The 17,822-nt window shown below is 45.7% G+C and overlaps 1 protein-coding gene across 2 annotated transcripts in view; it reads left to right on the forward strand.

Moving 5' to 3' along the window:
• CUL5 (cullin 5) overlaps positions 1–6,544 on the forward strand; it is a 677,835-nt gene extending 671,291 nt beyond the window's left edge. For both annotated transcript variants that reach the window (XM_085621507.1, XM_085621508.1), the window contains one exon: positions 3,380–6,544. In XM_085621507.1, the coding sequence (XP_085477633.1) occupies positions 3,380–3,574 (195 nt within the window). In that variant the 3' untranslated portion in view covers positions 3,575–6,544. The remainder of the gene's footprint in view (positions 1–3,379) is intronic.
• Positions 6,545–17,822: the final 11,278 nt, after the last annotated feature.

Below are 17,822 nucleotides of genomic sequence, written 5' to 3' on the forward strand. Positions count from 1 at the left end.
TATTGGGGATGATGTTGTACACACCTACCGTCAGTCGGTAGCAGAGCAATTCACCCTGTTTTATCAAAGGGTGTACAATAAGCCAGACCGTAACAATCACCAGGCTGCGGTTAGGTACCTACAGGAAAGTGGTATGCCCCGAAAAGATCAGCCTCAGGGAGGTCGAGGCAGCTATAAGTGCTTTACCCTCTGTGAAGATGCAATACCTTTGGAATATTATAAGGTATTTATAGATATTCTAGTACCAGAGTTTCTTGATTTGGTTACGCTATTAGTAATGGAGACCCTGCTCTGTCATCATGGGGACTGATCAATATTGTGTTTTTTCTTGAAAAAGATAAACCACCCGAGGATAGGAGCTCTTACCGACCAATTTCCTTGATAAATGCAGACCCCAAGGTCATCTCTAAAATCCTAACTTTTTGTCTTGCCCCAGTCATGCATAATTTGGTTTCAGAACAGCAGCACAGCTTTATCCCTGGCAGAGATACTCCGGCGCATATCAACACCACAATTGCGGCGTTTGATGTTGCTGGTAAAACTAAGGACAACATTGGCATGATAATGCTGGATGCAGAGAAGGCCTTTGACCGGGTTACTTGGGAAACGCTCTGGCTGAACATGGATGTATGTGGTTTAGGTAGTCAGTTTATAAGACTGATGCAGACGCTTCATAAGAACCTTGTCGCGAATGTTTTGACAGGCGGCTACTCCTCCTCCTCTTCTTCCTTTCCAATAAGTAGGGTCACGCGTCAAGGGTATCCATTCTCTCCCTTGCTGTTTGCCCTCTATATTGAACCCTATCTAAGGCACCTCATTCTAAACAACGTTATACAGTCTGTCAGGTTAAATTGTATTGAGCTCAAAATAATGGCGTATGCTGATGATGTAGCAGTTTTTGCTAGCAATCCAAAGGTTGCTGTCAAGCTTATATTTAAGGAGGCTAAGCAATTTGGTGCCTTCTCCGGTTATAAACTGCATCTTTCTAAGAAGCAGGTTATCCTGAATCTTAAATTACCTTCTTTTACTATAAGCGTGGCAGATACAGCTATATATCTTGGCATATGTTTGTGTAGTCATGCGGGAAATATCATTGCACTTAATTACGAACCTCTTTTGAAAACAGTAATTGTGAAACTGCGACAATGGCATAAGCTTCCTCTGAATATTTTAGGTCGATATAACATTGTTAAAATGAATATATTGCCAAAGTTCCTTTACCTTATTCCGTTCAATACCATTACGACTTCCCGATTCATTTTTTAAATGCCTCAAAGGAGCAGTAAGTAGTTTTATATGGGGTTATAGGAAGCCTAGGCGCGCTATCTGCTTCTTGAAGCTACCCTATATGCAGGGGGGATTCAAGTTACTGGATTTTAAGTTATATTTCTGGGCATCATTCACTGGTCTCATTCGAAGCTTATTGGTTGAAAGTAAAGCTGGGCTGATTTCACTCTGGTATCAATTAGCATTAGGTTCTGGCCTTAGATATTCTTTGCATAAGTTGTTCGACCCCCGCTACTTTAAGAGGGTGAGGTTTAAGATAATCAGAGACATAGTTCGGATTTGGCGGGAAATATGCACAAAATTCTCTATACCATCAGTTCATTCGCTTATACCACTTTGGGGCAAACCTATATATTCCCTGACATATTTCATGATCACGTTGGACAGCTTTGGGGTCAACTGGACGTAGTTAACCTGGGGCATTTGCATGATAGTCAGGGGTTCCCGACATTTGCTGCATTGCAGGATGCATATGTGCTCCCACAGCGTTCATTTTTTAAATACCTGCAGGTGAGGGATTAAATCGTAAATAGGTTTGATTACAGTAATGATGAAGAGACATTCAAACTTCTCACCTGCTTTTTCCAACTTGATCAGAAAGCAATTACAGTCAGCGTAAGTATGATATATCAGAAGCACATGGCTTATGCCCTGAACGATAGCATGCAACTTGCCTTAAAGAGGAGTCCGTGTCTGGCAACTGTAGTTACGGCTGCTGAGATACAAGACGCACTAGTAATTTTAGATCAGTCAATGAACTCGGTTAGTGTTAAATTACAGCAATTTAAGACAATTTGCTTGCTATATTACACACCAGATTGTATTTCGAAATGGGGGCGGCTGTGACCTGGGAGCGTTCATACTGCCCAGAGTGTAGACTTCTTGCGGCTGATATCGTACACGTTTGCTGACTGTCCCAAGGTTAAAGGATATTGGGATAGTCTATTTCAATTGATTTCAGCACATGTGGTGCTCAAAATCAATTTGAGCTATAAGGAAATTTTGCTGGGCTATAAACCCGGGTTGGCCCCCAGCCTCAGCTCACTAATTGTGATTATAATAGTTAGTGCTCGTCCATGTGTTGCCAGGGTATGGACAGATCTCACACCACCCATGGTGTGAGATCTGTTGTGCCAAATTCGAGTGTGAAATCGCAGTTGCAAAAGTAATGGGTCCTCGATCAACCAAAAAAAGTTGAAAAGATATGGTCACATTGGCATCGGTCCAGCCGATTTTTTGGGTATTTTTTTTGTATGTTTATGCTGCCTCATTTTGGGATATTCCAGTGTCTACAGTCTCTTTTCTACCCCTTCTTTATTCTATCTTTTTGTCTTGTTATATTCTATTTATGCATGTGGTTGTATTGACTGTTCTGATGCACAGTAAAAAAAAAAAAAGATCTGGGACGGTCCTTGGCGACAATTCCACTTTTTAAATTCCCTCTCCTCATCCACTCTAAAAGTTTTAAGGCCACCCACTACCTGTTCTACTATACACTCAGAGGCCAACTCAGATTATAAAATGTCATATCAATTCTTAAATGCTTGATGACAATTTTATTTACCTGCTTGTATGTTGGTTTTGTGATTAATGATGCTTTTATTTTTGTACACGAAGGGATGAGACCAGCAAGGTTTGTTTTTAACCTGATAATTCAAAATTGTGATACACACAGGTCACATTGTAATGATTTTAAGTAACAAATGCAATAAAAAAAATGTATATGAATACTATGAGCTAAGAGGTAATTAGCAGATCCTATATTTAAACAAGATGTGCTTAAGGTTTGAACTTCTAGAAAGGCATTTTATTCATCCCCTAATACTCAATGACATGTTATGCACATTAATGGTATCTAGTGGCAAACTTGTTATTTACAAATATTTTGAAGAAGCAGGGTTCTGCACAGTATGAGCGGAAACACTTTTGCCACTACTGGCCTTCAAAAGATGCAGCATTTGAGACCAGAAACATCATCATCAACCAGTATTATAGTTTGTATTTATTTTGTACGTAAAATGGGGCATTTTACACTAAACCTCCTGTATTATGTTCATCATGATCCTGCATAATAATCTGTTTTCTATTTTAGGAGGCTATTATCCAAATAATGAAAATGCGGAAGAAAATTACGAATGCTCAGCTTCAAACTGAACTTGTAGAAATATTGAAAAATATGTTTTTGCCACAGAAGAAAATGATAAAAGAACAAATCGAATGGCTTATAGAACACAAATATATCAAAAGAGATGAGTCGGATATCAACACCTTCATATACATGGCATAATTCTCAGTGAGGATCGCAGGGCAGATGTTTCATACAGACATGATGTGCTTTGAGCAGGCAACTACAAACATTTGGGCTAAAGGACATGTGCCGGCTCTTTCATTGCACAAATAACAATCCTGCCTTATCATACCGGACGTTATTTTGCCAATTGAGATAGCATGACGGCGTTCCCTTCATGTTGCACTCTTTTAACAGCATGCTGTTTTGTGAGAAATTTGTTTTCATGAAGAGCCTGTTGTGAGCTTTTTAAGTAGATTTGAATTGCACCAACCAAGAAGATTACAGTTGTCTTTTTAGTTCATCGATACCCTACACGAGAAAAATAAAAACAGATCTTGAAGTATTCATGCACTGAGGAACTGCTATCATTTTGTCAAAGAAAAATAATCAATTGGAACTTGAAGTAGCACTTTCACTTTGGATTCCTCTTCAGCAATTCTGTATGTGTAATATAAGAGACGTTGATTTTCTCAACACAGATGTGATCCTTGTTGCGGTAATAAACCAGTTGGCTCAAGCAGTGCTCCGATATAATGACTGGATTTTAATGGTAACAAAATGTTGTGAAATATTTTCGGTTTGTGAATGTTGGTTTAGCTTTCATTGAAGATTACTGTTTTATATTGTTTTCATGTACATACACATACAGTATGGATTTGCCTTATCCTATTCCATCCATATTAGGCCAGATTGGATAATTCTAAAAAGAAATCCATTGAAATTAAGGAAGCTTTGTGAAACATGGCTTTCTGTCTGCAACAATGGTTAAAAGTGATATTTTTTACAGAAAAAAATTGAACAGTGAAATGAAATGTATTTACTTGTACATTCTCTATTATTTGTATTCTAAATGTTTGGGGTTAAAATGGCTTTAGAAAAGTGTCTTAATGTATTAAAAGATGAGTTGTTGCACAACTCGTGTTAATTTGTATTGTGACATGGTGTTTATCCCTTTTATTAAACTGCTCGGCAGTAATTTTGCATTACATTACTAGATCTAAAAAGTCACTTATGCTTTAGTACGGGATCTCCAAACGGCCCACAGGAAAAAGTTTATCTTCAAAGAAGTTCAGATTTACCGGGAGTGTGTTCAGCAAAAGATAGCCTTATGCTCTTTGTTATTGATTCAAACTTTCTACGAGATTTAGCATAATGATGCTTTGTTTTTAGCTAGCAACATTAACAGCAAAATAGAATACAAAGTACACTATGCTGCATACACCGGAAATTATCTAAAAGTCCAATTTTGCAAAGTGCTTATATGTTCAGAGAGACTGGCAATCCCAGCCTACTCTTGAGCCAACCGTAAAGTGCAAATGGCAAAATGCAGTGGTTTCTTCTTACAATGCAAATATTTTCGAGTATCCGTTTTCAGCTTGAAATCCTATAAATCTCTTCAAATGTGTGGATTATTTTTTTTTCTTTTTATTAGTCACTATACTGGAGGGGACAGAAATAGATATGGTGGTCAAAGACACTAAAGTACCATCAAGCGATCTTTAACCTAACCTTTTCTTCGTAACAGTTTGCTCCAATTATTTTGTAGACCGTATTAGATTCTCAGTGATATTGTAGGGTATAATTGGACTAAGGTGGCTATGCCAGGCTTATGAGGCAATTGAAGGTATTTACTTGCAGATCTTGTTCTCGTTATGTTTGAACACAGACTGTCATCGTTTTGTAAAATATGAACAGTTGTTTTCTTTGTTTCCACCTATGTTTGTAAGCAGCCTTTAAGACAGTAATTTATGTGTTTGTATTACTAATCCAGGAACAAGATGACTGCAGCTTTTCACAGCTCATCTTAAGTAAATTCTGTTTGTACATACGTTGTGACATTCACCTTCAGTTGGTTGAGGTTCACCATTGGTTTTTTTTAGTCTCGTTCCATCTGGTTTACTTTACCAATGTACACAGCTTCTTAGCATCAGAAAGTATGTTACATGAATCATTTAAAATGGTGCGAGCTAAGCTAAAACTTTAAAAATATATTTTTTTAGAAAATGTCAAAAAAACTTTTATTGCTCAGTATTTAGCTTTGAAATTTTGCCTCCAAAGACCAAGCTAGAAGAGATCTATAAAGTTTTAAAAAGTATTTTGAATTAAAATCTCACATTATACTGCTGCTGGGAATCGGTTATAAGATCATATTCACAGTTAGTTGGAAGTGAAGGGAAAAGGTAGCATTGTTTTTAATGTTTGTATCAGAAACGAAATTGAGAACCCTTATTCTGTCCTCCCTTCCTCCAGCATTAATTTGGTGTGCTTCTCACAAGGAAACTGTGCCTTTGGCAGCAAATGGAATAGTATCTTTTGTGAATATAGCATTAGCCTAGAAGGATTTATGTTCAAATCCTTCAGTCTTCCATTTTTTCCTTAACCATGTTAACTTTGCTATAATTTATTCACATGTTTTCAACATGTTCTCAGTATATTTTTAGTTCATATATTAAAAATGAAGTGGCTATCAACTTTGTTTTGTCCTCACATTTTTAAAGTGTAGTATAAAATATAAATCTGTTTAGTCAAGATATATTTTATATTGTTTGAATTGGGATTTATTTGTCCCTTCTGGTGCATCTTTTAACAGTACAATTGGGCTTCAGAATTGAGAGTTTTACTGGAAGGTTTCTGATGAGAACTATGTTCTATATAAATAATAGTCCTGACTCTGATGCTATCTCTTTGTACATTAGCCCTTGGTCATATTTGTGAAATAAACAGTAGTACATATAAATATATATATTTCTAGGTTGTAATCTTCTCTGTGTTATGGAATTTGTGAATTTACAGCTTTGAATGAGTGACACTACAGAGTCCAATAAATAATCCTGTACAGTTGGGAATGTTAACAGTTTGTGTATAGCAGTCCAGCTGAACTGTTTTGATGTACTGCTTAATTTTGGAGGTTTTTTAAGTTGTATAATTTATTTTCTTGCAAAATAAAAATTCAATACAAGAACTGTCCATCTTATCCAAAACATTTTGATGTCCATCTTATGTTATGAAAACTTTACATTTGTGCTCCCGATGGGCATGTGGATAACTGTAGCTTCTTTTTGACACAAGTGTCACAGATTCAAAGAAATCACACCATTCATTTCACTATAGATTTGCTTATGACATTTAAAGCAATATTTCATTATTGATTCTTACTCATAGCAATCTCTTTTAACCTACTACAAACGTTTTTAGACAAACCTACAAGTAAAGCAGTATCTGATAGAGACTTCTAGTCGAATCAATCAATCAGGGGTTTATAAAGTGCGCTACTCACCCGTGAGGGTCTCAAGGCGCAGGAAGGGGTAAGCAGCTCCGTTTAGTCGAAGAGCCAAGTCTTGAGTGTCTTCCTGAAGGTGCTCAGGGAGGGGGAACGTCTGATGTCGATCGGGAGCTCGTTCCAGGTCTTGGCCGCGATGTAGGAAAAGGCTCCTCCACCTGTTCTGGCTCTGCAGATGCTCGGGGTTTGGGCGAGGTCCGTGGCTCGGGGGTTTCTCTTGGGTACATGGACGGATATTCTCTTGTTGCGGTATAGGGGTCTTCAATAGTGGAGCATTTGTAGTGATGGATCAGTATCTTGAAAGTCACTCTCTTCTCAACGGGGAGCCAGTGGAGATTCTGCAGGTGTTGGCTGATGTGTTTGTGTGGAGGGATGCCGAGGACGAGTCTGGCTGCGGTGTTCTGAATGGTCTGGAGTTTGCGGAGCAGAGACTTGTTGAACCCGGCGTAGAGGGCGTTTCCGTAGTCCAGTCTGCTGGTTATGAGTGCGTGGGTGATCTTCGGGAAGGATCCAATTGAAGGTGTTTTGAAGGATGCGGAGGGTGTTGAAGCAGCTGGAGGTGACGGCGTTGACCTGTCGGGTCATGGAGAGGGAGGAGTCGAGTACGATGCTGAGGTTTCGGGCGTGGTCTGTGGGGGTGGGAGGGCTGCCGAGGGCGGTGGACCACCAGGTGTTGTCCCATGAAGAGGGGGAGGGTCCGAGGACGAGGACATCTGTCTTCTCAGAGTTGAGCTTCAGGCAGCTACTGCTCATCCAGGATGCGACGTCCTTCATTCCTTGCTGGAAATTGAGTATGGTGGTGATGGGGTCCTTGGTGCGTGTAAGGATGAGCTGAGTGTCGTCGCCGTAGGATACTATGCTGAGTCTGTGCTGTCGGACGATGGCGGCGAGGGGGGACATGTAGATGTTGAAGAGCGTGGGGCTGAGCGACGATCCTTGTGGTACTCTGCAGTTGATTTCCGTGGGTTCGGAGAGGAAGGGTGGCAGTCTGATTCTTTGGGTTCTGCCGGTGAGGAAGGAGCTGATCCAGTCAAGGGCAGTTCCCTATATGCTGGCATCGTGGAGTCTGGCGGTGAGCGTGTGGTGGGAAACGGTGTTGAATGCTGCAGAGAGGTAGAGTAGGATCAGGGCCGCTGTGTGGCCTTGGTCGAAGAGGGTGCGGATGTTGTTTGTGGCGTTGAGTAGAGCGGTCTCGGTGCTGTGGTTGCTGATGAATCCCGATTGGGAGGGGTCGGGGATGGCGTTTTCTCCGATGAATTCCGTTACTTAGGCGTTGACAGTCTTCTCAGTTACTTTGGCCGCGAAGGGGAGGAGGGAGATGGGTCGCTAGTTCTTGAGGTCCATGGGATCTGCTGAGGGCCTTTTGAGCAGGGGTCAGACTTCTGCTTGTTTCCAGTCATCTGGAAAGATGCCAGTCTCGAAGGTGGGGTTGAAGGTGCGTCGTAGTTCCGGAGTGATGGTGGTGGCGGCTCTGTGGGTCAGACTTCTGCGTGTTTCAAGTCATCTGGAAAGATGCCAGTCTCGAAGGTGGGGTTGAAGGTGCGTCGTAGTTCCGGAGTGATGGTGGTGGCGGCTCTGTGCGGTGCAGGGATCCATTGGGGCTTCTGAGTGGATGCCTTTCATGGTCGAGGAGGTATCTTCGGTGGTGACTGGGGTCCAGGAGGATATGGTGGGCTGGCTGGCACTGCTTGAGTAGAAGACGGTTTCGGAGTCAGGTGTCTGGTCGTTGAAGTTGTCGTAGAGGCCCTTGATTTTCAGATGGAAGTATGAGCCAAGCTTGTTTCAGAGGTCCTGGGATGGGGTGATGTCTGTGGTTTCGCTTGGGGGCTTGGTGAATTCCTGATTGACGCTGAAGTGTTCCTTGGAGTTGCTTGAGTTGGCGAGGGTCTTGTTCTGGATGAAGGTCCTTTTGGTAGTTCTGATGCGTAGGTAGTATTCCGTAATGGCGTACTTGTGGGTGGTGCGCTATTCTGACGTTTTGCTGTTTCTCCAGTTCTTCTCGAGATGTCTGCCGGGGCATGTGGTTCTTCGAGGTTGGTGGTGAACCAGTTGGCCTTCTGTTGGGGTTACTTAGGGGTGCGAACTTGTCTGCGCAGTTGGAGAGATCCATCTGTGATCTTCTTTGGCTGTGAGGTTGGCATCAGTCGAGGTGGTGGGGGCATCAAGGTTGAGGGTGGAGTTGAGCTGCTCCTCGGTGATTTTGCTCCAGTTTCTTCGAGGTGGGTGGGGTGCAGGTTTGGCCGGCGTGGGTTTGTTGACGAGGAAGTGTACGCAGTGCTGGTCTGTCCATGGGGGTTGCGTGGTGTGGCTGAAGCGGATGTTTCTCTCACCTGCGAAGATGGGGTCAAGGGTGTGTCCTGCCTTGTGGGTAGGCGTGGTGACTAGTTGTTTCAGTCCAATGTTGGCGAGGTTGTCCAGGAGGGTGGTGGAGTTGGGGTCGCTGAGGTTGTCCAGGTGAAAGTTCAGGTCTCTTATGAGTATGTAGTCCATGGAGGCGATGGCATGGGGTGCTATGAGGTCAATGATGGTAGTAGCGAACGAAGCGCGAGGTCCGTGGGTCTGTAGGCAAGGTTGCCGTGAAGTGTGGTTCTAGAGCTGGTCTGGACCTGGAAGTGAAGGTGTTCGGTGGTGGAGGAGGAGTCACTAGTGGTGTAGGTGGAGAGTCGGAGGGAGCGCTTGTGTGCGATGACGAGCACTCCCCCTTGGCGGCTGGGGTAGTCCTTCCTCCGGATCTTGTATCCGTCGGGGTTGGCGGTGGCAATGTTGGGGGCAGAGGACCCGTTGGTCCAGGTTTTTGTAAAGAAGGCCACGTCTGTCGAGAGGGTGTCGAGGAGGTCCCAGATTTCTATGGCGTATCTGTGCAGGGAGCGCACGTTGAGGAGGATGCATTTTAGGGCTTCGGTGGTGTTGGCGTCCGACCTGGGAGCAACGGCCGTGGTGGTGCGGAGGGTGGTGAAGGTTTGCAGGCAGTGGCGGCAGGAGAACTGGCCGTGGTTGGTGCTCGGTGTGAACAGCTGGTCCTAGAATCCTTACCTTTGAATTTCCAGGGCAGATCTGGAAGATTTTTTGTGGGCAGTAACCCTGCACACAGGTAGTGTCGTTAGGCTCTGGGTGTGTAAACCACGCTGGAAGTGACCTCTGCGGCAGCTATATAGGCGACCCCTAGGAGCACTGACATCAGTTCCTTTCTTTCCATGCCAGCCAGCACTGATCTGGAGAAGAGCTACCCCTCACTCACTGTTTGACAGGATTTTTAAAACTTTTTGTTGAGTGTGTTTTTAGGTTTTGTCCTCCTAGTATGTAGAATGTCATCTAGAAAGACCAGATTCAAGCCCTGCGGAGCCTGTCATCGGCCAATGTCAGTGGCAGACCCGCACCTTGTCTGCCTGTGGTGTTTGGAGTGCGACGACAACCCAAAGTTTTGCTCTGATTGCAGCACCATAAATCCTAAGGCCTTGAGGGTGTGATCCCTTCAGCTCATGGTGGCCCGGCATGCGACTGTAAGTTGAGGTCCTGGTCGAGAAGTAGGTCCCAAGACGGTCGGGGAGTCCAAGGTCATCATCCCACTCCAAGTCCTTGGGACACTCTGGTCAGTTGAGGCACAAGAAGTCGTCGTTGAGGAGCTCTTCGATTTCTCCTCATCCGTCGGCCTACGATACAAGGGAACATCGACATTCAAGGCCTGGCTCTGTGTTAGAGCCTGCGACTAAGCCGACTCCACACCTCCCCAATTTTCCGGGAGCCCGAGCGACCCTCGCCCAACTAAAACCGTTCCATGAGGCCAGGAGCCTCGTATTTGAGCAGCCCAACACCACCTGGTTCCGCACTGGCAGCTCAAGTGGACCCCCATGGATCCATTCCTGGATCCGGACCGGCGCCAGTCATACCAAATTCAGCCTTCCAGACGCGGTTCCAATGCCGACTCTCCCAGCGCAGCCGGTGCCCACTGGCACCGTCATCCCCATTGTGATCCCCAACTCCATTATGGACAGAGAATCCAGGAGGTCGGATTCCTTGGGGAAGACGTTTTCTTTCCCCAGCCTGGCATTGCGGTCTGTGAACAATGCATGCCTATTTGGCCGTTACTCCTACTCTCTGCGGGACATGGTTGCACAAGTGCTGCCACAGGTTCCAGAGGAGGCCCTGGCCGTACTCTCTCAGGCTTTTGCAGATGGGAAAGCCTCAGCAAAGATTACTATCCACTGTGGACTTGACACTACCGACTCATTGGGCAGAGTGGATTCATCGAGGGGGGCCCTGAGGCGCCACGCCTGGTTGAGGACGCCTGGCTTTTCGGGGGATGTCCCGACATCCTTAATGGACATGCCCTTCGATGGCACCTGTCTCTTCTGAGGTAAGGCGGATTCGGCGCTGGATCGCTTCAAGGACAGTTGGGCTGCAGCCAAGTCCTTGGTCCTTTCTATGGCCCTACATCGCCCCCAATCTGCCTTTCACCTCTGCGAAAAGGACTTTGAACTGCCCCAATTCCCACTGAGCTGCGCATGCTCCCCAGCCTCTGCCTTGGCCAAGGGTGCAGTACCCTCAGACCTCATGTGTTGGGTAACCAGCGTTCTGGTCAGTCCACCAATTCCCCGGCAGCTGAAGCCTCCAAACCCTCCTAATCTGCTCTTTTACCAGCATGGGCATCCATTTTATGGCATGATTCGCCATCATCTGCCCCACTGTTAATCCATTACATTGGACAGGTGGGTTTTGCAAATCGTCCAAAGGGGCTACTCTCTCCCCTTGGCGACAACCCCTTCATCCATGCCCCCATCTCACGACCGGTTGACGGAGGATCATCTGTCACTTCTCCGTGAGAAGGTCATGGCTCTCTTTGCCAACTGAGCCATAGAGAGGGTTCTGGTGCCAGATGTAGGCTGTGGTTGCTATTCCCGAAACTTTCCCAAAAAGGACAAAGACCTTCATCCTATTCTAGATCTACAGGCCCTCAACTTATTCCTCAAAAAGGAGAAATTCATAATGCTCCTGTTGGTTCAGGTCTTGTCTGCCCTGGACCCAGGAGACTGGATGGTAGTGTTGGACTTACAAGGCGCTTACTTTCACGTTCCTGTCCTGTTTGCCCACCGGTGCTATTTGTGGTTTACGATAGGCCACGAGCGTTTTCAGTTCATAGTGCTCTCTTTTGACCCCTCTGTGTTTACCAAGGTGATGGCAGTGGTTGCAGCTCATCTGCGAAGATCAGGAATGCCGACTGGCTGTTGAAGGCCGGCTTGTCCCAGGCTGCCGTCTCCCACCTCCAGACTACGGCAAACCTCTTGCACAGGCTGGGGTTCACTATCAACATGCCGAAGTAACACCTCACTCCATCTCAGGAGCTCCCTTACATCAGAGCTGTTCTGGACACAGTGCAGTTTCAGGCCTATCCACCCAAGCAGCGAGTCCAGGATATTCAGGCTATGATACTGATGTTTCAGCTCCTATCCTGGATTTCGGTGAGGCACACCCTGAGGCGTTTGGGACTCATGGCCTCCTATATTTTGTTGGTAACTCATGCCCAGTAGCATATGCTGGCTCAGCAGTGGGACTTGAAGTTTCAGTGGGCTCAGCATCAGGGGGACCTCTCTGATGCTGAGCCCACTGGTGGTAAGCGAACCACAATTGTGTCGGCGGCAGACCCCTCTCCCTTCCCCAACCAGATCTGACAGTAGTGACAGATGCACCTTTTTTTAGGATGAGGCGGTCATCTGGGAGAGGTGGAGATCAGAGAACTCTCGTCTCCAGCGGAATGCGGACTCCTTATCAACCTACTGGAGCTCCGTGTTGTCCTACTGGCATTGAAAGCCTTTCTACTCTCCATCAAGAGAAGGCTGGTACAAGTGTTCACGGACAGCACCAGTGTCATGTGGTACAGCAACAAACAAGGCTGGGTGGGGTTGTGGACCCTTGGTCAAGAGGCCCTGCAACTCTGGACATGGCTTGAACAGCAGGGCAGACAAACTCACCTGTCAATGCCTAGTGGATCACAAATGGGGTCTCCACTTGGAGATGGTGCAAGGTCTCTTTAAACAGTGTGGAGAGCTTTGGTTATATATTTTCGCCTCAGTCAAGAAAGTGCAATGTCAGCAGTTTTCCATCTGGAGTTTCTAAGGTGGCTATCACTCGGAGATGCTTTTTGTCTCGACTGGAGCACAAGCCTCTCCTGTATGCCTTTCCGTCCATACCACTCCTGCTCAGAGTTCTCGAAAAGATCATGAACAACCAGGCCCAAGTCATCCTTGTGGCTGCGGATAGAGCACCAAGAGTCTGGTATGCCGAGCTACTGAGCATGGTCATCGATCCTTTGATCAGGCTACCCCTTTGGGAGAATCTTCTGTCGCAGCAGCAGGGGAGGTTCTTCACCCGAACCTGTCCACTCTCCGCCTTCTTGTGTGGAGATTGAGCGGCGACAGTTGACCTCTTTCGACTGTCCTCCCGAGGTCTGTAACGTCATCTTGGCAGCTAGGCATCCCACCACCAAGACGGTATACGTCTGCCGTTGGAAAACATTTGTGGCATGATGTGCAAAAAAACCATTAATCCCCTTTCTGAAGTCAGAAAGGGCTCTGCTTTGGCTACTCTTAAGAACTCTCTCTCTCCTCTTTCTGCCTTTTTGAGGCTGCCTGACCAACCCTCTTTGTTTAAGTCCCCTATTGTACATTGGTTCTTAAAAGGTCTTGTCAGTCTCTTCCCTCCTTCACCATTTATTATGCATCAGTGGGATCTTAATCTGGTTTTAACTTTATTAATGTGTGCTCCCTTCGAGCCTTTCCATAATTGCCCCCTCAGGCTTCTGGCAATCAAAACAGCCTCCTTGTGGAGATTACATCTACCCGTAGAGTAAGTGAGCTGCAGGCCTTATCATCTAAGCTGCCTTACCTCTCGGTTTATCCTGACAGATTGGTGCTTTGCACAAGGGCCTCCTTTTGTACCGAAAGTGGTCACACCTTTTCATGTAGGTCTATCTATCACTTTGTCTACCTTATGCACCTCCACATCCCTCTAAAGTAGAGGAGCCACTCCAGTGTCTGGACCCAAAAGGAGTGTTGTCGTTCTGCCTTGATCACACACAATAGTTTCGGGTGGATGGCCAACTCTTCGTGGGGTATGTTGGTGCAAACAAAGGTCAGGCGGGGCAGATGGGTCGTGCTCTGCATCAAAATCTGCTACGCACTGGCCAAGAAGCAATCTCATAAAGGCTTGCAAGCTCATTCCACCAGAGCTACAGCTGCGACCACAGAGGTAGCATGTGCAATTCAGGTGTTGGATATCTGCCATGCTTCCCTGCACACATTCACCAAACATTACTGTCTGGACAGTCAGCTCCGTAGAGATGGGCACTGCGCCGTTCAGTCCTGTAGGACTTCTTTGTGTGAAATTGGTCTGTAGAACCACCTACTGTAATGGTATTGTTTGGGTGTCTATTCAGAGGTAAGGAATCTGCGGCTAGGAGTCTCAGCAGATGAACAAGTTACTTACCTTTGGTAACGCCTTATCTGGTAGAGACTGTAACTAGTCGAAGATTCCTTACCGAACCAACCACCCTCCCTGCTCTGCGAACGGATTTGTAGGGACAGGGCTGATCCCTTTCAGGGCCCTAGTTTTCGACATCAGTGGTCCGTGTTGTTCATGACGCCATGCTTCTGGTGTGAAAAGTTGAGAAAAGAAACTGATGTCAACGCGCCTAGGTGGCGCCTATATAGGTGCTACAGACGTCACTTCTGGTGCGAACGACGCATGCGGAGCTGAATGACGTCACCTACTAGCGTCCCGGGGCCCTGCTCACAAAAAATCTCCTGGATCCAGTCTGACGCTGGGGAAATTCAAAGGTAAGGAATCTGAGGCTAGATGTAGTCTCTATCAGATAAGGCATTACCGAAAGTAAGTAACTTGATCATTAATAATAATAATAATAATAAAACATTTATTGAGCGCATGGCTGCACAGCTGTGTATCCCCGCGCTGATTGCTGAAAAATCTCATCCGCGACATCAGGACGGGAAGGGGCCCGAGTTATTGAGGAAAGAGGTGTGTTTTCAAGTTCGCTCTGAAAAGGGTTTCAGAGGGTTCCATTCTTAAATGAATCGGAAGAGCTGTGGAAATGTGGATTTTCCTGATCAGTTATGTCCCCTATCTTGGACCCCAACGGTTCTATATGCATGTTACAAGTACATGTATGTTCCCTCCAGTTCCAGTTTCTAAGACGCAAACATATGTGTGTCTACCGTCGACATGTTCTCTGTCAGATCCGCCATCAATGGGCTGGATATTCGATTCCTAAGCATGAAAGGCCACCGACTTTATATGGCTAAGTTACTCCATTTTTACAGTTCAGGCAAGTAGGCCCGATTCTGTCCTCAAAGCCTTTCCCTGCTCTCTGTCTCTGACAGCTTCAGCTTGAGCTCGCATCTGTATCCATGAACTTTGTCCTACTCCCTGTGCAGCTAACGGTGCCTGCCTCGGCCAGTTTTCGCCTGCCTGCCAAGAAGCTGTATTTCACCTTCGAATTATCTATTTTGCTCTTCAGCCGATGCATTCCTGTCTAGTGATTTAGGTAAACATTTCCTTTAGCTCACAAGCAAAGGACTCAGCCTTTCCGTCCTCCTGCAAGTGATTCATAGCCCTGCTGCCATGGAAAGTTTTCTGCCCCTCGCATCTCATATAGACACTTAGACGCTTGTACACGCACACAGTCAGTATAGACTAGATTCTGTCCGAGAGTCCTTCCTTGTGGATAACATAGTTCTCTAAACATAGGATGTTAGATATGATTTGGGATTAGGTTGACTTGACCCCCCAGACTTCTCGTCTCCACATGTAGAGCTAAATGTCAAGTCCCTTCACCCCCTAGTTGCACGTCACTCACACGTCATGCTGCTGCGCGCGCATCTATGCCAAGTATTATCTTATAGATCCACCTATGTCTGATAATCCTAACCAATCATGTTTCTTTTATTCCTTATTACGCCTAGTTTCGATTACGTACCTGTTTTGTCACTTTTTCTTATCAAATGTTACGCCTTCTACATTCGTTTCATTGTAATGTACTTATTATAAAAATGCATGTCTGTCAATAAAGTATTGTACTTCACTTCCTGAACCCTCGTGGTGACGGAACCTGAAGGCCGCGACTCGAGTCGGCCATTTTGAGTGGAATAAAGCCCATTTAGAAAACCTCTTATACCACGGATTCTGCCTCTTGTTATTCTGAGCTATTTTATTTTATTTCAAGATCCCGTATGAAATTCAGTCCGGTAAAGAAGATTTTATTTACCACATAATGGCGCCCGAACAGGGACACTTTCTCATCTCACGCGCCGGCGGTGCGTTGCAGGCCCGGTCTCCTGCCACAGCTGGACGGACCATAAACGCGTACCAGCAGGATTTCCTGTAAGCTCCCTCCGGTCAAGCGGGGGCGACTGAGGCTGCGATCAACCCAGACGAGGCGGTGAGAAGTGCGAAGTATCCCGACCAGAGCCTAGCTGAGAGAGCAAGATCCGAGGTATACAGAGGCCCACCAGGTTTCTCGAAATCCCGATGTCCAGAGGGTCCGCTGTCCGCAGTCATCGAGTCCTGTCCATTCTCTGAGGCCTTCCGTTTCAAGGAGCTACTCGGTGAGTACCATCGCCGGGGAGGCGTGTTGACGCGCACATAGGTTGTGCCGGTCAAGACGGATTTGGGTACACAAATCCGGTCTGCACTGTTTAGCAGTGTATATGTACTGTTTAGCAGTATATCAAGTATTCCGAAGTATTCAGTTATTGTCAAGAATTCAGCGTGGTGATTAGTTAGGCAGACTGTCATCATTGTCGGTCGTTGTTAAAATGTTTAATGTTTAATGTTTAAAGTGTTCAAATATTGTGGTATGAATGAGTGTTCATTGTTCACTGTTCATTATTGTGTTTTTCGTATTAAGTGAGTTCAAGAGTAAGTATCAGATCAGTTGTCAATATGCCGCTCTTCTCGAAGTTAAGACAGATTACTACCAGAAAAGGGGTGCTTGAAGAAGCAGTTCCTATTCCTCCTAGGGACACTCCAGGGCATTTTATGTACCATAAGCATGGCTTAGATGCCATATTGTTTCTTGATCTATGGGTAGATTATACCAAGGGATTGCCGGAAAGTCAAAGGTGGCCCGTAGCGGGAACCTGGGATGCAGAGTGCATCATGAAAGTGGAGGAAGAGTTATGGAAAAGAAAGGTCAGACAGTCACAGAAAGACGCTGTTGAGTTATGGCGTAAAGAATCTCATAGACGTACAGAAAAAGCACGTAGACAAGAAGAGAGGAGTAAAGAAAGTTCAAATAAAGTTCAAGAAAATCTATTAATTAAGGAAGGTATCAGAGTGAAATCAGAACAAGTAAATAGACAAAGAAATGCTCTTATGAATGGTATGTATCCCCTTCTAGCCGAAGGACTACCTAAGGCTGTTACAGAGATGCCAAAAGACTTGCCACCCCCATTATTTCCAATTAAGGTACATCCTAAAGGGCATCCCAGAACCGCAGAAGATGTTTTTCTTTCCTCATATCTAGACGACGCAGCTCCCGAGTATGCTAACGCCACACCACATAGACCGTCTGGCGGAGGGGTTCAGCGTCAGGATCAGGTATCTGTACCCGTGCAACAGCAAGTCCCGACGCAAGCGTCGGCAAGCACATCTGTTTCCGCATCTGTCTCCGCAGTCGATCCTACAGGGGTGTCGACGCCCATAGTTGCTGTGTCACGTTCAACGAACCCATTCACACCCGACGCCCCAGACGGGGCCACGGGAGGTGCTAGCAGTACCTTTACACCACCCAGAATAAATAAACTTGTTTTTCAAGAGTCAGCGCATTCTCGTACACCTAAATTCGTGAGTGAACGTACGCTTAAAGAACTCCTTGTAAATTGTAGATATGACCCGGTGGTTGGTAAAGAGGACGAAATGGTCCTGGCATCATTACGTATCAGGCGAGCCGCAGAG

Source organism: Triturus cristatus, chromosome 8, assembly GCF_964204655.1.
Source record: "Triturus cristatus chromosome 8, aTriCri1.1, whole genome shotgun sequence".
NCBI classification, from domain to species: Eukaryota; Metazoa; Chordata; class Amphibia; order Caudata; family Salamandridae; genus Triturus; species Triturus cristatus.